The 24,007-nt window shown below is 37.0% G+C and overlaps 1 protein-coding gene across 10 annotated transcripts in view; it reads left to right on the plus strand.

Moving 5' to 3' along the window:
• CCDC15 (coiled-coil domain containing 15) overlaps positions 1-22,724 on the plus strand; it is a 64,547-nt gene extending 41,823 nt beyond the window's left edge. For 8 of the 10 annotated variants that reach the window (XM_060104605.1, XM_060104611.1, XM_060104603.1 and 5 more), the window contains 3 exons: positions 17,265-17,438; positions 17,760-17,908; positions 19,120-20,009. In XM_060104605.1, the coding sequence (XP_059960588.1) occupies positions 17,265-17,438; positions 17,760-17,908; positions 19,120-19,241 (445 nt within the window). In that variant the 3' untranslated portion in view covers positions 19,242-20,009. Of the gene's footprint in view, positions 1-17,264; positions 17,439-17,759; positions 17,909-19,119; positions 20,010-21,042 lie in introns of those variants that run through there. The other 2 variants (XM_060104604.1, XM_060104614.1) reach the window with 2 other exon arrangements.
• Positions 22,725-24,007: the final 1,283 nt, after the last annotated feature.

The following is a 24,007-nucleotide window of genomic DNA, read 5'->3' on the forward strand; positions in this document are numbered from 1 at the left end:
ATAGCAAATCAAACTGGAAGAAAGAAGTCAGAAAGAATAGAAATCAATGAAATAGAAAACAAATGTACAATGGAGAAAATCAGCAAAGCCAAAAATTGGTTCTTTGAAAATTTAGTTTTGCTGGGGACATACCTCTTTTACTAATCAGTGAAACAAAATGAGAGAAGACATCATTTACCAGTATTAGGAATGAAAACGGAGCCATTACTACAGAGCGTAGAAACATTAAATGTTAATAAGAGGACATAATGAACAACTTAAAAAATTTGATCACTTTGATGAAATAGACAAACTCCTGTAAAAATAAAAAACTGAAAATGGATGCAAGAAGGAATAGAAATGAGTAAACCCATATCACGTAAAGGAATTAAATCACTTACTGAAAAAAAAATCTTACCTAAAAGAAAAATTCAAGTTCAGGTCCAGGCTCAGATGTCTTCATTAGGGGATCCCAAATATTTAAGGGAAAAAAATAACACCAGGTTTTACATAAACTATTCTAGAGAATGGAAAACAGAGAATACCTCCCAAATAATTGTAGAGGCCAGTGTAATCTTAGTACCAGCCTGACAAGAACGTTACAAGAAATCAACACTTACAGACTAATTTCTCCCATGAACATAAATGTAAAAATTCCAAGTAAAATAAGAAGACCCAGTGGCCTATGACGGGCACTGCTGCAGGCCCCTGTCCTTGGGGCTTCTGCCTGAACCTGTGTCTCCTTCCCCAGGGCAGCTTCTTAACCACCCCTGAAATGCTCCTAGGCCATGGACTTAATGGAAACAAAGCTTTTTGCAAAAACAATGATGATGAACAAAATGACTAAAGTAAACAATCCAAGATGTTTAAGAATTATCTTTTGGGGGCTTCCCTGGTGGCGCAGTGGTTGAGAGTCTGCCTGCTGATGCAGGGGACACGGGTTCATGCCCCGGTCCGGGAAGATCCCACATGCTGCGGAGCGGCTGGGCCCGTGAGCCATGGCCACTGAGCCTGCGCATCTGGAGCCTGTGCTCTGCAACAGGAGAGGCCACAACAGTGAGAGGCCCACGTACCGCAAAAAAAAAAAAAAAAAAAAAAAGAATTGTCTTTTGGGCTTCCCTGGTGGTGCAGTGGTTGAGAATCCACCTGCCAATGCAGGGGACATGGGTCCAAGCCCTGGTCCAGGAAGATCCCACATGCCACGGAGCAACTAAGCCCGTGCGCCACAACTACTAAGCCTGTGCTCTAGAGCCTGCAAGCTACAACTACTGAGCCCGCGTCCCACAACTACTGAAGCCCATGCGCCTAGAGCCCGAGCTCCGCAACAAGCGAAGCCACCGCAATGAGAAGCCCGTGCACCACAACAAAGAGTAGCCCCCGCTCGCCACAACTAGGGAAAAGCCTGCACGCAGCAATGAGGACCCAACACAGCCAAAAATAAACACATAAATTAAAAAAAAAAGAATTGTCTTTCACTGATGGAAGTAAATCATTTTTTCTATTCTTTCTACATTTCAATTTTTTATCACTAGCATATTTGATTTAGGGAGCCTAAGCAATACCTATATTGTAAGGGACCCCTTGCTGAATATCTTGTTTATTTTGCTATAGAGAGTACAAAGACTTCTGAAATTTTTATGTGGCAGTCCACTGGTGAGGATAGTTTTCCTGTGAGGTGTTTAATAGTTCCTTTGGTATGTTTTTATTCTCACATTTTTTCCCCTTTGAGATATGTTATAATACTCTTGTCCTAAAAGCAACTTGACAAAAACTGCTGCAGTAAAAAAGTGTGTGTGTATGTGTATTTTGGATTGGGGTTAGAAGAGAGAGGCTTGGAAGAATCCTCATGAGGTTGTTTAGGGTATCCTTTAGGCAGAATTCCATTTAAGTATTTCAAGGATCTTTTCTATTCTTAATATTCTTTAGGATTGTAGTTATATTGATATAATCTCCCAAATAACAATTTCAGAACATAAGGTCATTGGCTCTCAGACGTTCATTCTTATATCTAGGCCAGATTTGTCTTACTATAACCTAGTTATTTTGCCATAATTATGATCTGATCTACATCAAAAAAAATCTCAGTTCTGTGGTGCCCATATATAAGCATTTTTACAGACTCATCAGGCAAAAGACAGAATGGAAATTTCAGTTCATTTAACTGAAGCCAAGACATCCCTGCTGTGAGTATTTTATGTCTAACTTAAATCGTCTTATGACATCCCTACCACATGGCATAGTCGGTGGGGAATTCTTCTTTAGCTACACTGCTGACCTTCTTTGAAAGCTTTTCTGCTTAAGGCTTTTGTTTTATTGCCATTTTCTCACCAGATAATCTTTTTCTTGTTGGATTTATACTCTTGACCCCAGAAAAAATATGAAGGTCTCTGTCTTACAGATGGTATCAGAACATTAAATCTGTTTTCATTGACAGTTTGCAAGTAATTAAAATTTATTTTTTGCTTTTGCTTTGCTGAAGAAACTAAATCATGTATGCCTTCTTTGCATGGGGGTTATATGTTTTAACTTAAAGACAAAAGCCATTTTAGCAACATTCTAAAGTAAACATATACTTGCTTTCTGAACCGGGATTGATAATAACCACTTTACCTCACCCAGTTGTTATAAGAATCAAATGATATGTTTTCATTCATTCACTTAGCAGCTACTTATTGAGCATCTATTAATTGGTAGACATGACGCTAGATGTAAGAGGTGCAAAAAATGGAAGACATGATCCCACCCTTCAAGGATCTTACTAGATAGATTTCACTGACTAATGGGGAGGCAGATAAATGAATAGGTAATCATAATACCATATATTAAGTATTACAAGACAGTATAGCAAGTGATTAAGAACATGGGGATACATGTGTTGAAGTCCCAGTTCTGCTGCCTACCAGCTCTGTGACTTTGGGAAAGTTACCTTCTATAAGCCCCAGTTTCTTCTCTATAAAACAGGGATAATAATGATATATACCTTAGAAAGTTGCTGTGAGGATTAAATGAGGTAACATAGTAAATGAGCTTAGTATAGAATCTGACATGTAGTATATGCTCAATAAATGTTAGTTGCCAAATATTTAAGGGAAAAAATAATACCAAGTTTTATATAAAATATTCCAGAGAATGGAAAACAGGGAATACTTCCCAGATAATTGTAGAAGACAGTATAACCTTAATACCAACCTGTCATGGGTATTACAAGAAAGCAATGTTACAGACTAATTTCTTTCATCACCATAAATGTAAAAAATCAAGTAAAATATCAGTAAAATAAAATCGTTCTTCTTATGTCATTAGAAGGAAAAAATTACAAGAATGTCTGAGAGCACGGAGACTGTGTTTCGAAATCAAGTGTGAAAAAGGCCCCACGTGGGGCAGAGCTGTTCAATCACACAAAAAAGAGAGAAGTCAGTCCCCCAGGAAGCCTGGCTGGGATATAAATTGCCCAGGGCCAGGACATGCACCAAGGCTGCTGCTGCTGGTGCTCGGTCCATTTTCTCCAGGACAGGGAAGGCTTCCTGGGCTGAGTTGTGAAGGGTTAGAAGAAGTAGTATGAGACAAAATTGGAATTGGATTGGGGAAAAGAGCAGATGGGAATTCTAGGCAAAAAGAATAGCATTGTAAAAGCAGTAACTCATGAAAGAATAGGACACTTCTGAGTTGGATGTGATTGGAGCTAAAGGAATGGCAAGAGGTAAACCTTCAAAATGAGGAAAGATTATAAAGAACTTCGTATGTCATGAGAAGGAATTTGGATTTTATCCTGAAAACAGGAGCCATTTAGAGGCATTGTGAGGAATAGATAAAATGGCTAAGACTAGATGTTAGGGTATTATTGAAGTAATATACTTATAGAGAAGATGAGAAGTGAAATTAATTTTTAAAGGTTATTAAATATTAAGCCCTTACTGCATGTTAAATGCTTTACATAGATTATTGTATCATTTAATTGATATACAGTCCTGCAGGGTAGTGGTGGCCACCATTCATTGAGTGTTTACAATATGCCAGACATACTGTTGGATGTTTTAGAGGCATTAGCTCATTTGCCTACTTCAATAACCGTATGAGGTAAATTTTATTATTCTTTTTATTTTACAGATGAGAAAATGAGCCCCAGAGAGGTTAAGTAATTTGCCTAAGATTAAATCACACTTAGCAATGGCAGAACTGGGATTCAGTCCCAGATTTATTTGACTCCATCACCTAAGCACTTTGAAGGCTGTAACTTCAATAAGTTATAAGCCAGGGCCAGGAAGACAGCGAGGAGGAGACAGTTTTAAGAGCGAAAGAGATAGAATTAATAAAATATTGTCAGAGGAGAATTCAAGGATAAGTCCCAGGTTTATGGCTTAGGCCACCAGGTAAATGGGGTACTGTGAAACATTTTCCAGGAAGGAGGTGGAGGTGGAGAGGATAAGTTTAGTTTGGGGCATATTGGATTTGAAGTTCTTAAAGGAAATCCAAGTAGAGTGTCCAGTAGGAAATATTATTTTTAGTAATGATTTCAGAAATCACTAAGGAAGAATACTATCAGAATCAAGAAACAGAGAGACAGAGAAAAAAAGTTGAACAGAAAAACAGGATCAGCAGGCAAAGATTTAGACTGTGCTAGATTAGACCTTAATCATGTTGTACCAAAGAGGAAGCTTTCTTTCATCTCCTTGAGAAGTTATTTTTCTAACAGAGCACCTCTTTTTTTGAATATTATTTTATTGTATTTTTTTATACAGCAGGTTCTTACTAGTTATCTATTTTATACTTATTAGTGTATATATGTCAATCCCAATCTCCCAATTCATCCCATCACCACCACCTAACAGAGCACCTCTTCTAACTCCTGAAATAAATCTATTTCTTATTCTTGGATGCAGAATTCCTTTTATTTGATAGTGTTAGTGTTGGCAAATTTCTGTGATTGCTCAAGAAGTATGAACCCATAGAGCCAAAAAGATAGCCCTCAATTTTAGTTCCAGGTCTCTATCTTGGTTTAACTTTGTAAAGGATTAGTGGTGTGGCTTTATATGGAAGATAGCTAACAAGAGTTTTTGAGTCGTTGTAATTATAAGAATATATTTTTAATGCAGTTTGCCTGTGATAATCACTTTCTTTTCAGGATTCTCTTCAAAATGTAAATATTGACATCTACTTGTTGCTTAGTTCGGCATACACCCAGTGTAGCAAGTTTACAAATCAATTTGCAGTGTTTTGTATTCTTACTCTCTTTTACTGAAAGTCTGACACTGGTTTTAGAATACCTTTTAGCATAACCAGAGAACCAGTATAATTGTATTCACGTCAGTGCCCTGGGAAAAACCGATATGTTGACATGTTGATTTCCAACCTAGTTTAGTTTCTATTGTGTGTCAGCTAAAAGGTATATTTATGCAAGAAGCTTTAAAGACATCCGAGAAGAATAAACTTGTTTATAGAATAATTGTTTATATCAACTTTTTTAGTTGGTTTTTGCCATTTTTTATTTTTATGATCCTTTCTGAAACTACTGTATGGCAGTAGTTCTTAACCTGAGAATCTGACCAAAGCTGCGGATTCTTTTCCCAGATAAATACCTTTGAGACACTCAAGTGGAATGTCAAACTGGCAGGTAGTTAAGTAGGTTTGAATCTCAGAAGAATGGTCTATGCTGGAACTGTAGCTTAATGAGTTACAGGTGGTAGTAGGTGGTAACTGAAGCAGATGGTATGCGTAAAGTCACCTGGGAAGAAGGCATAGTGTAAGATATGGAGAATGCCTAGATGTAGTGTATTTCTGCTTATGTACTATGACTTTTTGGAGAGCCCCAAACTATTTTAATATCTAAGATATTTTGCTCCCTTGAATCAATTTTTGCTGCCTTGGGTACAATGTTGCCCCTGTTGAGCATGTAAATGCTAGATGGAGTAACCTGTAGGCCACCACTGACCTTAGAGAGACTTGTTTCGGTGGAGTGATTGATGGGTCTTAATAAGCCATAATGGAGTGGGAGAGGAGATCAGGAAGTAGAGAGAGAAAGCTAGACAACTCTTAAGATGTTTGACTGTGAGGAGAGGAGTAGCTATGGGGGAGAAGGGGGAAAGGGCTGATTCCATCATTTCTAGTAATTGTCCTGTTACCAACATTTGAGAAACAATGCTGATGTGTTCCTTAGCTCTTAGTTTACTGGTATAGAGAATAAATGGTATAGAGAATTATACCAGTAACTAAGCTGTTCTGTTGTCATTCACTTGGCTCCATTTGTTTCACTATTGAAAACCTCACTTTAATTTCTTATCTACAGAAAAATCTTTTCACATTCGCCTTTTTCACAAGCTGAAGAGTTATTGAACTAATCAAATATGAATGTCCTAAAAACATTTACTTTTTTTACTGGCTCTCTTTGGAATAAGATCTTTATATAAGAAGATCTTTAGCCAAGGGCACCTATGATCTTAGGCTTATCTTTAAACTTTTGTACTCTTTTAATCTCTTCCTTTTATTCTCTTATTTCATGCATTATATATATATATATATTTTTACATCTTTATTGGAGTATAATTGCTTTACAATGGTGTGTTAGTTTCTGCTTTATAATGAAGTGAATCAGTTATACATATACATATGTCCCCATATCTCTTCCCTCTTGCGTCTCCCTCCCTCCCACCTTCCCTATCCCACCCCTCTAGGTGGAGAGCACAGCGACATGTATTTTAAAATCAATTTTGGGGAATTCCTTGGTGGTCCAGTGGTTAGGACTCCAGGCTTCCACTGCAGGGGGCATGGGTTCGATCCCTGTTCGGGGAACTAAGATCTCTCATACTTCGTGGCACAGCCAAAAAAAAAAGTCAGTTGGGAAGAGGTATGTGTCTTGTGGCTCTTCTCCACATTACCTTTCTCACATTCCTAGTACACAACCTTATATGCCTTTAAATCTTGATCCTTGCTAGTTATAAAAACATTATCTCTCTGCCCAAGTGGCAATAGTGAGATTTCTTACCTCTACCCTATTACAACTTTATATTGCATTTGAGTTTGAATCATACCATAAAAGCTATATTTATGTTCTATACTCTTTGAGGAATACTCAACTTAGACTTACAGTTGTAGCTCAAGAAAGAACAGCAAGTGTGGCAGAACAGTTATAAGAAAATCCTTGTTCAAAGTGGCCTTGTCACTCTGCTAGAGGTGGCCAGAGATTAGCTGTCATAATCTGGATGGACTTAGTTGCACATACAATACAAGTTTCTTGTGCTTTTCCAGTGCCTGATCTTTCAGCCTTTATAGGACAGCTTCCTGGGTTTTAGTATATACCTGTGTTAATCTAAGTAAAAGGAAGCCCATAATTCCCCTGGAGCAAATAGCCTTCTACAAATGGATAGAAGCCCAGAATTTTCAGCAGTTCATGCTTTATTGAAGAGGTGTGAGTATGAATTGACCTCACACTACTGTTCAGAAAACTATAGCTCATTTGTTTCAAAGTAATTTTTAGCAACTGACATTATCAGAATATATTTATAAGTTCTAGTCTTGAATTAATTATATTTCTTAACAAAAGCTCTTAAATTAGGTTTTCTGACAATTTTCTCACTGAGCAACTCATTTCCTCTCTGCAAGTAGGTGTTTTTTTAAATAAACATAATTGATATTCAATAAACTACACATATTAAAGTGTAAACTTTGATGTTTTCTCTCTCACACACACACACACACACACAACGACTATCATAGTCAAGATAGTGAACATATCTATCATCCTCAAAAGTTTCCTCATGCCTTAGGTAGCACCTCTTTCCTGCCCTCCACCCCCCCTTTTCCCCAGGCAACCACTGGTTTGCTTTGTGTCACTATAGATTAGTTTGCATTTTCTGGAGTCATACAACATGTACTCTTGGGCCCAGCTCCTTTTATTCAGAGTAATTATTTTGTCCTTGTTGTTATGATACCAAGAGTTTATTCCTTTTTGTTACTAGATAGTATTCCATTGTATGGATATACCGCAATTTGTTTATCCATTCATAGTTTGATGGACATTTGAGTTGTTTCCAGTTTTTGGCTATTACAAATAAAGCTGCAGTGAACATTTGTGTGCAAGTCTTTGGAAATATGTTACCTTTTCTCTTGGGTGAATACCTGAGAGTAGACTGGATCATCATGGTAGGTATATATTTCATTTTTTAAAGAAACTGTCAAAGGCTTTCCAAAGTAGTTGTACCACTTTATATTACCACCAGCAAGAGTAATATAACTTGTAAGAGTTCAAGTTCCCTTACATCATCACCAACACTTGGTATGGTCAGTCTTTTTCATTTTAGCCATTTGAATAGGTATGTAGTGGCATCTCATTGTGGTTTTAGTTTACATTTCCTGAATGACTAAATATGTTGTACTTTTGGCATCATATTTAAGATATCATTGCCTAACCCAAGGTCACAAAAGTTTTCTTTTTTGTTTTCTTCTAGAAAGATTATCATTGTAGATTTTACGTTTAGGTCTGCAATCCAGTTTGAGTTAATTTTCACATATAGTTTGAAGTTTATTTTTTTGTATGTGGATATCCATTTGCTGAAAAGTTATTCTTTCTCCACTGCATTGCTTTTGTGCATTTGTCAAAAATTAGTTGTCCAGCAAACAATAAAAGAGAAGATTGATGTTGGACTTCATCAAAATTAAAAACCGTCAAGAAAGTGAAAAAACAACTACAGAATGGGAGAAATTATTTGCAAATTATATATCTGATGAGAGACTTGTAGTCAGAATATATAAAAGAACTCTTACAACTCAATAATAAAAAGATAACCCAATTAAAAGGTAGACAAAAGATTTAACTAGACATTTCTCCTAGGAAAATATATAAATGGCTAATAAGCACTTGAAAAGATATGCAACATCATTAGTTATTGGGAAGTGCAAATCAAAACCACAATGAGATACCACTTCACACACATAAGAATTGCTCCAATAAAAAAGACAAATTATAACAAGTGCTGATGAGGATGTCTAAAAATTAGAAGTCCCATACACTGTTGGTGGGGAATGTAAAACGGTACAATCACTTTGGAAAACAGTTTAGCAATTTCTCAAAAAGTTAAACATAGAGTTACCATATGACTCAGCAATTCCATTCTTGGGTGTATACCCAAGAGAACTAAAAATGTACGTCCACACACAAACTTACACAAATGTTCATAGCAGCATTATTCAAAATAGCCAGGAAGTGGAAGCATCCCGAATGTCCATAAACTGATGAATAGATAAATAAAATATATAGATATAGATAATATCTATACAGTAGAATATCAGCAACAAAAAGGAATGAAGTACCAGTACATGCTACAACATGGACTTATGCCAAGTGAAAGAAGCCAGTCATGAAAGGCTGCATATTGTATGATCCCATTTATATGAAATGTCAAGAACAGGCAAATCTATAGAGACAGAAAAATTAGTGTTTGCCTAGGGCTATGTGGGAGTGGGTGGAAGGTGACTGTTAATGAGTACAAGGTTTCTTTTGGGGATGATGAAAATGTTCTCAAATTACATTATGGTCATGTGAACTTTATGGTATGCAAATAATATCTCAGTAAAGATGTTAAAAAAAATGAGCTATACTTATATGTGTGGGTTTATTTCTGGACTTTCTCTTCTGTTTTACTGATCTATTTGTCTATCTTTATGCTAATACCATGCTGTTCTGATTGGTATAGTTTTATAATAATGCTTGAAATCAGGCAGTGTTAGCCCTCCAGTTTATTTTTCCCCAGAGTCGCCATGGCTATTTTAGGCCATTTGCATTTCCATATGAATTTTAAAATGTTTGTCAATTTCTACCAAAGAACCTTCTTGGATTTTGAGTGGGATTGTGTTGAATCTATAGATAATTTGGGGAGAATTGACATCTTAATGATATTGAGTCTTCCAACCCAGGAACATTTATTTAGCTCTCCTTTAATTTTTCTCAGTTATAGTTTTCAGTGTATAGGTCTTTCACATTTTTTGTCAGGTCTATCCTGAAGTATTTCATATTTTTTCAGCTATTGTAAATGGTATTTTAAAGAATTTTCAATTGCTGATTTTGTTGTTGTCGTTGCTAGTATATGGAAATATACAGTTGATTTTTGGATATGGATCTTAGTACTCACTTATTAATTCATTGGATTTTTTTACATGGCAATCATGTCATCTTTAAACAAAAACGGTTTTGCTTCTTCCTTTAAATCTGGATGTCTTTTATTTCTGTGTCTTGCCTGATTTCACGGCTAGAACCTCCAGAATGTTGAATAGAAGTGATGAGAGTGGACAATCCTGATTTTAGAGAGAAAGCATTTAGTCTTTCACCATCAAGTATGATGTTAGCTATAGTTTTTTCTTAGGTTCCCTTCTCTTCCTAGTTGGTTGAGAATCTTTATCTGGAATGAACGTTGGATTTTGTCAATTTTTTTTCCTCTCTAGTGATATGATCATAGGTTTTCTTTTCTAGTTTGCTAATATGGTGAATAACATTGTTTGATTTTCAAATGTTAAATCAGTCCTGCATTCCCGGGGTTACACCCCACTTGGTAATAATGTATTATCCTTTTAATGTATTGTTTGAGGGACTTCCCTGATGGTGCAGTGGTTAAGAATCCGCCTGCCAAGGCAGGGGACATGGGTTCCATCCCTGGTCTGGGAAGATCCCACATGCCGCGGAACAACTAAGCCCGTGCGCCACAACTACTGAGCCTGTGCTCTAGAGCCCACAAACCACAACTACTGAGCCCATGCACCACAACTACTGAAGCCCGCCTAGAGCCTGTGCTCCTAGATCCCTTGTTGCTTCGCAACAAGAGAAGCCGCCACAATGAGAAGCCCGAGCACCACAACGAAGAGTAGCCTCGGCTTGTGGCGATTAGAGAAAGCCCGCGCACAGCAACAAAGACCCAATGCAGCCAAAAATAAATAAATAAATAAATAAATAAATTTATAATGTATTGTTTGGTAAGACTTGCTAAAAATTTTGTTTAGAATTTACATCTATGTTCTAGGAGATATTGGCTTTTACTTTTCTTGTAATATCTTAGACAGGTTTTGTTTTCAGGGAAATGCTAGCCTCATAGAATGAGCTGGGAAGTATTTGGGAGGAAAAGTTTATATAGAATTGGCATTATTTCTTCCCTAACTGTTTGGTAGAATTTGCCAGTGACTCTCCCTGTTTCTGGACTTTTCACTGTGGAAATGTTCTTAACAACAGTTTCAACATTGATAGTAGAAATAGGGCTATTCAGGTTATTTATTTTTTTCTTGATGAGGCTTTAGTGGTTTGTCTGTTTCAACAAATTTGTCATTTCATCTAGGTTGTCTAATTTATTGGCATAAAATTATTCTTAGTATTCTATTATCCTTTTAATATCTGTAGAATCTGTAGTAGTTTCATTTCTCTTATTTTTTACCTTAAAAATTATATCTTCTCTCTCTTTTTTTCATGATTAGATAAGCTCAAGATTTATCAGTTTTATTGATCTTCTCAAAGTCCTAGCGTTTGGTTTCATTAATTTTTTATTCTGTTTTCTAATTCATTGATTTCTGCTTCAATGTTTATTATTTTTTTTCTGCTTACTTTAGGTTTAATTTCCTCCTCTTTTTTAAGTTTCTTAAGGTAGAAGATTAGGACATTTACTTGATACCTTCCTTCTTTTCTCATATAGGCATTTAGTGCTATAAATATCATACTAAATACTCTTTAGCCGCATTCAATAAATTCATTTTCATTTGGTTCAAAATACCTTCTAATTTCCCCTTTTTTCTTCTTTGGTCATAGGTTATTTAGCAGTGTGTTATTTAATTTCCAAGTATTTGGAGATCTTTCAAGGATCTTTCTGTTATTGATTTCTAATTTAATTCTATTGTACTATGTACGTCTTGAAATCTTTTGAATTTACTGACACTTGTTTTATGGCCCAGAATATGATTTATCTTTGTAAATGTTCTAAGTTCAATAACCTTACAATAGAAGAATGTGTATTCTCTTGTTCTATAAATGTGTATTCTGCTAGTCTATAAATGTTGTGGAGTGTTCTATAAGTGTCCATTACGTCAAGTTGGTTGATGATGTTGATCAAGTCCATATCTTTTCCATTTTTATGCCTAGTTATTCTATCAATAATTGAGAGAGGGTATTAAAAATCTCTGCCTGTAACTATGGATTTATTGTATCTCCTTGAAGTTCCATCAGTCTTTGTTTCGTGCATTTTGAAGTTCTTTTATTAGATACATAACTGTTTGGGATTGTTATGTCTTCTCAATTAATTGACTCCATAATTATGAAGTGATTTTTATTTCTGATATTTTGTTTTCTCTGAAATCTACATTGTCTGATACTACCTACTCCAACCTTCTTTTAATTAGAGCTAGCATATCTTTTGTATTTCTTGTATTTTTAATCTATTTGTTTCTTTATATTTAAAGTGCGTTTCTTGTCAGCAGCATGTAGTTGGGTTGTGACTTTTTGTCAAATCTGACAATCTCTTCCTTTTAATCAGGGTATTTAGATCATGTACTTATAATGTGATTTTTGGTAGGGTTTGATATAAGTATATTATCTTGCTATTTGTCCCATCTGTTCTTTGTCCTCTTTTTCTCTTTTTATGCCTTCTTTTGAATTACTTTTATATTTTTATATCTATTACATCTCCTTTGATGGCATGTTAGCATGACATTTTTTTTATTTTATTGGTTGTTCTAGGATTTATATCATACATCTCTAACTTTTCACAGTCTACCTTCAAATGATATTATACTACTTCACATATAGTATAAAAATCTTAATATAAGAATCTTAAAGTAATATTCTTCCATTTCTCTCATCCCAACCTTTATGCTATTGTCATACATTTTACTTTTATATATAAAATACATTGTTATTTTTGTTAAAGCAGTCTATTATTATTTAAAGAGATTTAACTAATAAGAAAAATCTTATATATATTACCTAAAGTATCACTTTGCTCAGGTCTGAAAGACAACCTTTAACATTTCTTTTAGTTGTGGATACACAGGCATACCTCATTTTATTGCACTATGTTTTATTGCACTTTGCAGATATTGCATTTTTTACAAATTGAAGGTATGTGGCAACCCTGTGTTGAGCAGGTCTACTGGTGCCATTTTTCCAATAACATTTGTTTTTTTGTTGTTTTTTTTTTTTGCGGTACTCGGGCCTCTCACTGTTGTGGCCTCTCCCGTTGCGGAGCACAGGCTCCGGACACGCAGGCTCAGCGGCCATGGCTCACGGGCCCAGCCGCTCCATGGCATGCGGGATCCTCCTGGACCGGGGCACAAACCCGTGTCCCCTGCATCAGCAGGCAGACTCTCAACCACTGCGCCACCAGGGAAGCCCAACATCTGTTTTTAATTAAGGCATGTACATTGTGTTATTGCACACCTAAAAGACTAAAGTGTAGTGTAAACAGAACTTTTATATGCACTGGGAAACCAAAAAATTCATGTGACTTGCTTTATTGCAATATTCCCTTTATTACAGTGGTCTGGAACCAAACCTGCAGTATCTCTGGGTTATGCCTGTACTAGGGATGAATTCTTTCAGTTTTTGTATGTCTAAAAACAACTTTGTTTCATTTTTCCCCCTCCATTTGTTCATTTATATATTTATGTGACATGCCTTTTTTTTTGGTGGTATAAAACACATAATGTAAAATTTAGCATTGTAACCATTTTCAAGTGTACAGTTCAGTAGTGTTAATAAATAAACATATGCACATTGCTGTGAATGTGGTATGAGGTGATACCTCATTGAGATTTTGGTTTTCATTTTCCTAAAGATTAGTGAGATTGAGCATCTTTTCAGGTTTGTTGGTCATTTATAGATCATCTTTGGAGAAATGTCTGTTCAAGTCCTTTACCCATTTTTAATTGGATTAACTGCTTTTTTGTGTTCCTTTTAATTTTTTGGATTTTTCCCCTGTGGTTTTATTTTGGATAATTTCTATCATTGTGCTTTCAGATTTCATTCTGCAGCATTTAATCTCCTGATAATCCCATCCAGTGTGTTTTTTTAATAAAGAATTAATTTTTATAGAGCAGTTTAGATTCACAGCAAATTTGAGAGGAAAGTAGAGCAATTTCCCACATGTACTCCCTGTCCCCTGACATTCAGAGCCTCCCCCATTATCAACATCCCCCCCTCCCCCGGTGTGGTACTTTTGTTAAGAAGTGATAAGCCTACATTGACCCATCATTATCACCCAAAGTTTATAGTTTACATTAGGGATCACTCTTGGTGCTGTACATTTATGGGTTTGGGCAAATGTGTAATGACATGTATCCATCATTATAGTATCACACAGAATAGTTTTACTACTCTAAAAGTCCTTTATGCTCTGCCTTTTCACCCTTCTTTCCTTCCCTCCAACCCCAACTTCTGGCAACCACTCATCTTTCACTTTCTCCGTTGTTTTACTATTTCCAGAATGTCATATGGTTGGAATCATACAGTATGTAGCTTTTTGAGATTGGCTTCTTTCACTTAGTAATATGCATTTATGTGCAATGTCTCTTCATGGCTTGATAGCTCATTTCTCTTTAGTACTGAATAATATTTCATTATCTGGATGTACAACAGTTTATATATCCATTCACTTACTGAAGGACATCTTGGTTTCTTCCAAGATTTGGCAATTATAAGTAAAGCTACTTTAGGGCTTCCCTGGTGGCACAGTGGTTAAGAATCTTCCTGCCAATGCAAGGGACACAGGTTCGAGCCCTGGCCAGGGAATATCCCACATGCCTCGGAGCCACTAAGCCTGTGCACCACAACTACTGAGCCTGAGCTCTAGAGCCCGCAAGCCACAACTACTGAGCCCACGTACCACAACTACTGAAGCCTGCGCACCGAGGGCCCGTGCTCTGCAACAGGAGAAGCCACGACAATGAGAAGCCCGCACACCGCAACGAAGGGTAGCCCCTGCTCACTGCAAGTAGAGACAGCCCGCACACAGCAACGAAGACCCAACACAGGGCTTCCCTGGTGGCGCAGTGGTTGAGAGTCTGCCTGCTGATGCAGGGGACACGGGTTCGTGCCCCGGTCCAGGAAGATCCCACATGCCGCGGAGCGGCTGGGCCCGTGAGCCATGGCCACTGAGCCTGCGCGTCCGGAGCCTGTGCTCCGCAATGGGAGGGGCCACAACAGTGAGAGGCCCGCATACCACACACACACAAAAAAAGACCCAACACAGCCATAAATAAATAAATAAATAAATAAATAAATAAATAAATATCCATGTGCAGGTTTTGTGTGGGTATAAGTTTTCAACTCCTTTGAGTAAATACCAAGGAGTATGATTGCTGGATTATATGGTATTGGATTTTGTCAATTGCTTTCTCTGTATCTATTTATAGGATCTTGTGATTTTTCTTATTTAGCTTATTGATGTGATCTATTACATTAATTGATTTTTTTTCATGTTGAACCAGGCTTGCTTTCTTGGCATAAATTCCACTTGGTTGTGGAATGTAATATATGTACATCTTTGGATTTGACTTGCTAATATTTTTGAGGATTTCTGCCTCTTGTTCATGAGAGATATTAGTTGTAGTTTTCATGTAATATCTTTGTCAGGTTTTGGTATTAGAATAATGCTGACCTCATAGAATGAGTTAAGAAATATTCTTTCTGTTTCTGCCCACTGAAAGAGATTGAAGAGATTTGGTATAATTTCTTCCTTAATTGTTGGGTGAACCCATCTGGGCCTAGTGCTTTCTGTTTTGGAAGGTTACTTATTATTAATTCCATTTCTTTAATATATAAGCTTATTCTCCAATGTATTTTTCATCTCAGAAATTGTAGTTTTCATCTCAAGAAGTTGATTTCAGCCTTTTTTATGTCTAAACTTTTTGAACATATAGGATATAGTTGTACTATCTGTTTTAATATCCTTCTGTGCTAATTCTAATAACTGTCCATTCTAGGTTGATTTTGATTGATTGATTATTCTCTTCGTTATGAGTTGTATTTTCCTGCCTCTTTGCATCTTATCTTTTTTTTTTTTTTTTTTTGCGGTACACGGGCCTCTCACCGTTGTGGCCTCTCCCGTTGCGGAGCACAGGCTCCAGACGCGCAGGCTCAGCGGCCATGGCTCACGGGCCTAGCCACTCCGTGGCATGTGGGATCTTCCCGGACCGGGGCATGAACCTATGTCCCCTGCATCGGCAGGCAGATTCTCAACCATTGCGCCACCAGGGAAGCTCTGCATCTTATCTTTGATTAGAGGTCCAACATTGTGAATTTACCTTGTTGGTTACTGGATATCTTTGTATTCTTATAAATTTTCCTGAGCTTTGTTTTGGGATGCAGTTAAGTTACTTTGGGGCTTTGCTTTTACAATGTTGGGTGTGTCTGGAGCAGTGCTCAGTCTAGGACTAATCATTATTTCCCACTACTGAGGTAAAATCTTTCTGAAAACTTTACCCAATGTCCTGTGCATTATGAGTTTTTCAAGTCTTGACTGGTGGGAACAGGCTCTATTCTGTGCTCTGTGTGAGCACAGGACACTGTTCCCTGTTATTCTTTTAGTTGGTTCTGTCCCTGGCCCCAAATCCTTTCCTCACATACATGCAAAATGCTCTGCTGTGTATTAGAAGGAGACCCTCTGCAGATCTCTCTCTGAGCAGCTCTTTCTCCCTGGTTTTCTGTCTTAGGAACTCGAGTTGCTTTTGTGTCCCTGGACTTTGAGCTTCATGTCCTCAACTCAGGGAGTCTACCAGGCCCCACCTCAACTCCCTGTCGTGCTGCCTCGAAACTTTCAAGGCAGTAAGCTTGGGCACTTGTAGGGCTCACTTCATTTGTTTTCCAGCTGTCAAGGATCACTGTCTTTTGTTGCCTAATATCTAGTGTCTTGAAAACCATTTTTTTTTTTGTATTTGGTCTGGTTGATTTCTGGGTTGATTTGTTTATCTATTTGGTTGTTTAAGGTGGGAGGGCAAGCCCAGTCCCTATTACTCCATTTTAGCCAAAAGCAGAAGTCCTGTCTACTTGTAGTTTTAACCTGAGAAAGTTCTTGTATTAGAATTCTTAAAGGAAAACTCTTTTAGCAGTAACCATTGGTCATTTCCATTCAGGAGGCTATGTGTATACATGAACTACGGGATAAACTCAAATCAACCAGCAGGAGTTTTTGAGGCTTTTCTAGGGGTGTTAAACTGATTTCCTGACTCCCCTGTTTCTGGGCATTTCTTGAGTTATTTGGATCTAGAAGCTAATTCTAAATAATGATTTTACGAAATTCCTAACCACGTTATGATTTTATTCTCAGAATTAAGAAAAAGAAAGAGCAGCAACGTTATGCTGAAGAGCAGAGGATATTAAGAACGAACTTTCATGAAGAGCCATATTCAGGGGAGAAGATGAGTGAGATACTAGCCCAGCTACAACTTGAGGAAGTAAAAGGAGCCAGAGAAAAACAACAGAAAGAAAAGGAATACCAAAGGTACTTTGAAAAGTTCTGTGTGAAATTTTGGCTCTAGAGGAAACTTGTTAGGAAGTCAGTGTTCTCATTTTCCTTAAAAAAGAGTTGACTGTGTCTTCTCATACTTTTGGGAGTACAGAACTTCATCACATTTCTTGGTTGCCTAATACCTCTCTGGAATAGCACTACATTTTTCCTAGTGCTGCTTCCCAGGACAAAGAGGAAGAGTTGAGGCACAGAGATATGAAATAGTTTAACAGTTAAAGCTGGTAGTAAAATAAGGACTCATACTCATTCTCTTCCTAGTAGTTCACTTTGCCTGGTCATACTGTATTTTTATAGATATGTAGAAGCTTTAAGAGCCCAGATCCAGGAGAAAATGCAGCTGTATAATATTACTTTACCTCCACTATGCTGCTGTGGTCCTGATTTTTGGGATGCTCATCCTGATACCTGTGCCAACAATTGTATTTTCTATAAAAACCACAAAGGTAAGTCTCTTAAAGGAATGGTTGGGGCCTGTAAAAAAACAACAACAGTAAAAGTAGTGATTGTAGTAATTTAGCATTTGTTGACTAAGGGCTTACTATATATCAGAGACTATTCTACACCCTTTACAAAACAACTCTGAGGCAATAAAAATAATTATAGTGAGTTATATTTCTCTTTGAGATCTGTTATCTTCTTGTCTCCATTTATGCTGGGGAAATATTTCTAGCTCACTCCACAGTAGTGAGACTAGGGTTTCAGGTCCTCCTGTAAATGAAGAATATTAGAGCTTGCCTCTTACGGCCATCTAAGTTAGGCCTTATCTAACATAAACTTATTATTTATATTCACACATATATATTATTTATAATGTATAGATATCCACATTAGACTTTCAGTTCTGCTAAGGATCACTGAGGGAAAGGAGGACCAATATAAACTCTACCTTTATCAGGGATCCCAGCTAGAGAAGATGAGTCATTCCTGCTGTGACTAGTATTTCTGTTTCCTGTCCATTCTTCAATATATTGATTTACATACCGTACAGATTATATAGGCTTCATACACACACTGAAAGTACTGCAAGTATTTGTATTCCTGTTGCCCTGTGATATGAGTTTCTTATCAGTCTTGTGAGTTATATTTTAAAACCACAAATCTGATCATGCCATTCCCCTATCATCAAACCTGTAGGACTTACCATTACAGTACAAAATACATGTCATATTTGGCATATTTTCTCTCTGGCTCCAGGCAACACTCCAGCCTTATCGAACTTGCTACTGCCAGGACATGCCACATTTTTTTATACCTTTGCACCCCACACACTCATTTCTTTGCCTACAATGCCTTCTTTCCTTTACTTTTATTAATCCTTCAAGACCATCTTAAATGTTACCACTTCTGGAAATCTTTCCCATCCTCTCCTAGTTTTTCTTTCATTCCAAACTTCATTCTGTGATGACATTTTGTATATGCCTCTGGTCTGGAAATATTACACTGCAATTTAATTTTTGTGTCCATCCTCTCCCTTATCTTTTCTGTAATCACAGAGTACTTGGCATGTGGTAAGTACTCAAGAAATATTTATTCAGTGAATGGGTTAAAGTTAATTCCTATGAGACTGGGCAGAGAAACAGTACTAATAGAAAAAGGTTGGGAGAATTGTTTAGAATCTGACTTCATTCACCACTGTTCAAATCTTTATTTGCAGCATATACCCGGGCACTACATTCAGTCATCAATTCCTGTGATATCCCTGAAGGGAACTCAGCTCTTCGAGTCGCCATTCATAATTTTGCTTCTGCACACAGACGGACTTTGAAAAATCTGTAATAAGAATCTGAAATAAACTGTTAGTATTTCAACCTTCACTTAAAGTCAACCCTGAGAGATTATTTACGAAAAGCTGTTAAAGTTTATAAGATGTGTAATCTGAAAAGAAAGACTGTCCCACATAATAACAGCTATCACTATAATTAGATTGTGACCATTGTCTCACTCTGTGCTTGGCACCAAGATTGAAAGTTGGCTTCCAAACTTGTCTCTTTGCTGTAAACCACATGGAGCATGTTGCTTTAAAAATGATCAGTCAGACTGGTAAGGTTTCTCTCACTTTGCTCTGCTCTGATCAGAAGAGATTATTAGAAATCTTTGAGATTATCTCATTTATTGTCTTTCTGTGTCTGTACTTTGAGTCCTGACAAAATTGAAAATGTCTGGATGAAGCAGAAGAGAAGATGATGAAATGAGTTTCTGAGCCTCAGTGGCCATCCGTTTTGCTGTTAACTTTTCTAGTTGTGTATAACAATTAGAGATGAGAACAATCTGAATTTGATGTATGTTTTCTTTTCTCAAAAATTTTTCTCTCCTGTTTTTTCATTTATTCCCTCTTTCCCCATTCAGTGACAATGGACATAGGACTTCTTAATTTTATAATTTTTATTGCAAAAAAGAGAAAGGCAAACTCTCTGTCTTTTGGGCATCTTTTATGTGAAATAATTGTGAGTGACATTTCAAAAAGTGAATCTGAAGTCAAAGTGAATAAAGTTCTACCTTATTTCCCTATCTTTAAAAAAATCTGGTGAATGCCATACCTACAGAGCAGATGAAATAAAAATTGCTATAGTTAGTATGAATTTGTTATTTCTTCACAGTGTTTCTTGACACAAAATATGAAAAGGTTTAATATTGTGAATTAAAGATAGGTACTGACATTTTCTTTTTCCTATGTCTTCTAATGGTCAGTGTTAAGAAAGCACTTAGGTTATGTCTCAAAAAACACCTAAATATCTAGCCAGGTCATTGCAAATAAGAGTCAGAATTACCCATGTGACAAGATTGACTGGTTATTTAACCAGATTATTTATTCAGTTCAGTCAAAATCCTTATGTAACTATATCCTTGATTTAGCCTTTCTGAGTTGTATTTTTTAACAGCTTCATTGAGATATAATTCATATACCATTTGATTCACCCACTTGAAATGTACAATTCAGTGGTTTTTAGTATATTCTAGGGTTGTACAACCATCACCACTAACAAATTTTAGAACACTTTTGTCACTCTAAAGAGATGCCCCTGTGATCCAGCAATCCAAAATAATTGAAAGCAGGATCTTCAGCAGATATCTGCACACCCATGTTCATAATGGCATTATTCACAATAGCCAAGAGGTGGAAGCAACCTAAGTTTCCAACCGTAGATGAATGAATAAACAAAATGTGGTATATACGTACAGTGGAATACTATTCAGCCCTAAAAAGGAAAGAAATCCTGTCACGTACTATAGCATGGATTAGCCTTAAGGACATGATGGTAAGTGAAGTAAGCCAGAAACAAAAAGACAAATACTGTGTGATTCCACTCATATGAGGAACCTAGAGTAGTCAAATTCATGGAGACAGAAAGTGGAGTGATGGTTACCAGGGTCTGGGAGGAGGGGGAAATGGGAAGTTGATTAATGAGTAGAGTTTCAGTTTTGCAAGATGAAAAAGTTCTAGAGGTCTGTTTCACAACAATGTGCATATACTTAACACTACTAAACAGTATACTTAAAAATGGTTACAATGGTAAATTTTAGATTATGTGTGGGGTTTTTTTTAACTACAATTAAACTTTTTTTTTTTTTTTTGCAGTACGCGGGCCTCTCACTGTTGTGGCCTCTCCCGTTGCGGAGCACAGGCTCCGGACTCGCAGGCTCAGCGGCCATGGCTCACGGGCCCAGCCACTCCACGGCATATGGGATCCTCCTGGACCAGGGCACGAACCTGTGTCCCCTGCATCGGCAGGTGGACTCTCAACCACTGCGCCACCAGGGAAGCCCTAAACTTTTTTTTTAATATAGAAAAGAAAAATCCCATACCCATTAGCAGTTGTTTCCCATTCCCCTGGCAATCACCAGCCCACTTTCTATCTCTACAGATTTGCCTATTTTGGACTTTTCATATGAATGGAATCATATAATATACAGTCTTTTGTGACTGGAGTCTTTAATTTAGTATAATGTTTTTCAGATTTGTGCATGTTGTAGTGTGTATCAGTACTTCATTGCTTTTATTGCTGAATATTATTCTACTCTATGGATGTACTGCATTTTATTTACCCATTTATCAATTGATGAACATTTGGGCTGTTTCTACTCATTAGCTATTATGAATAAGGCTGCTATGAACATTTGTTTACAAGTTTTTCTGTGGACATACGTTTTCATTTCTCTTGGGTATATACCTAGGAGGGGATTTGCTGGGTCATATGGTAGCTCTACGTTGAGCATTTTGAGGAACTGAAAACTGTTTTACAGAGTGGCTGCACCATTTTACATTCCCACCAACTGTGTATAAGGGTTCAGATGTCTTCACATCCTCCAACCCTTGTCCTTATCTGTCTCTTTAATTATGGTCATGCTACTGGGTATGAAGTGGTATCTCCTGGATTTGATTTGCATTTTCCTGATGGCTAATGATGTTGAGCATCTTTTCATGTGCTTATTAGCCCCTTGTATATCCTTTTTGGAGAGCTGTCTTTTCAGATCCTTTGCCATTTTGTAATTGTGTTATTTATCTTTTGATTGTTGAGTTATGAGAGTTGTTAATATATTCTCCATAAGGTCCATTATTAGACTTAGGATTTGCAAATATTTCTTTTTCACTTTCTTGTCTTTTCACTTTCTTGACGGTTTCCTTTGCAGAACAAAAGTTTTTAATTTTGAGGAAGTCCAATTCATCTACTTTTTCTCTTGTTGCTTTAGCCATTACCTAATCCAAGGTCACAAAGATTTACTCCTGTGTGTTCTTCTAAGAGTTTTATAGTTTTAGCTCTTACACCAAGGTCTATGATCTATTTTGAGTTAATATTTGTATATAGTGTTAGATAGGGGTCTAACCTCATTCTTTTGCATGAGGATATCTAGTTGTCCCAGTGTCATTTGTTCAAAAAACTATTATTTGCCCCACTGAATTGATGTGACACTGTTGTCAAAAATCAATGGACCATTGGGACTTCCCTCGTGGTCCAGTGGTAAAGAATCCGGCTTCCAATGCAGGGGACGCAGGTTTGATCCCTTGTCGGGGAACTAAGATCCCACATGCCTCAGGGCAGCTAAGCACACAAACCACAACTACTGAGCTCACACCCTTCAACTAGAGAGCCCGCATGCCACAAACTACAGAGCCCACGTGCTCTGGAGCCCGCACACCACAACTAGAGAGAGAAAAACCACACACCACAACTAGAGAGAAGCCCTCACGCCACAACGAAAGATCCCACATGCCGCAACAGAGATCCTGGGTGCCGCAACTAAGACCCGATGCAGCCAAAAAAAAGGGGGGGCTTCCCTGGTGGCACAGTGGTTGAGAGTCCGCCTGCCGATGCAGGGGACACGGGTTCGTGCCCCGGTCCAGGAAGATCCCACATGCCGCGGAGCGGCTGGGCCCGTGAGCCATGGCCGCTGAGCCTGTGCGTCCGGAGCCTGTGCTCCGCAATGGGAGAGGCCACAACAGTGAGAGGCCCGCGTACCGCAAAAAAAAAAAAAAAAAAATCGTTGGACCATTAATGTTAGGGTTTATTTCTGAACTCTCAGTTCTATTCCATTAATCTATATGTTTATCCTTAAACCAATACATTCTGTCTTGATTATTGTGGCTTTGTAGTAAGTTATGAAATCAAGAGGCATGAGTTCTCCAACTTTGTTCTTCTTTTTCAAGATTGTTTTGCTATACTGAGTCCCTTGCATTTTTTGTACAAATTTTAAGATCACCTTCCAGCAAAAAAGCCAGCTGAGATTTTGATAAGGATTGTGTTGAATCTATAGGTCAATTTGGGAGCTATTGCCATCTGATCCATGAACATGGGATGTCTTTCCACTCATTTAAGTCTTTAATTTCTTTTAACAATGTTTTGTAATTTTCAGAGCATAAAATGTGTACTTTTTATTAAATTTATTCCAAAGTATTTTATTCTTTTTGATGCTATTTTAAATGGATTATCTCCTTAATTTTACTTTCAGATTGTTCATCACAAGTGTATAGAAATACAATTGAGTTTTGTATATCAGTCTTGTATCCTGTAACCTTCCTGAATTAATTTTTTATGCCTAATAGTTTTTTAGGGCATTCCTTAGGATTTTTCATCTATAAGATTTTCTCATTTGGAAGTAGAGACAGTTTTACTTCTTTTCCAATCTAGATGCCTTTGATTTCTTTTTCTTGCCTAATTGCCTTGGATAGAACATCCAGTACAATGTTGAATAGGAATGATAACATCTGTGTCCTGTTCCTGATCTTAGGGGGAAAGCATTTAGTCTTTCACTATTATGTGGGATGTTAGCTGTGCATTTTTCTTGGATAGGCTTTATTAGTTTAAGGAAGTTCCCTTCTATTACTAGTTTGTTGAGTGTTTTTATCATGAAAATTTGTTGGGTTTTGTCAAATGCTTTTTTTGCATCTATTCAGATTATCATGTATTTTTGTCATTTTTTCTATTAATAAGATTATTTTATTAATTGATTTTCAGATGTTAAAGTTTTTCACTCCTAGGATAAGTTGTATTGGTTTTTATTTGTTTCTTTGGTCTCATCTAATGTGTTTTGATTGTTTGTTTGTT

The sequence above is a fragment of the Mesoplodon densirostris genome, chromosome 7 (assembly GCF_025265405.1).
Source record: "Mesoplodon densirostris isolate mMesDen1 chromosome 7, mMesDen1 primary haplotype, whole genome shotgun sequence".
Lineage (NCBI taxonomy): Eukaryota > Metazoa > Chordata > Mammalia > Artiodactyla > Ziphiidae > Mesoplodon > Mesoplodon densirostris.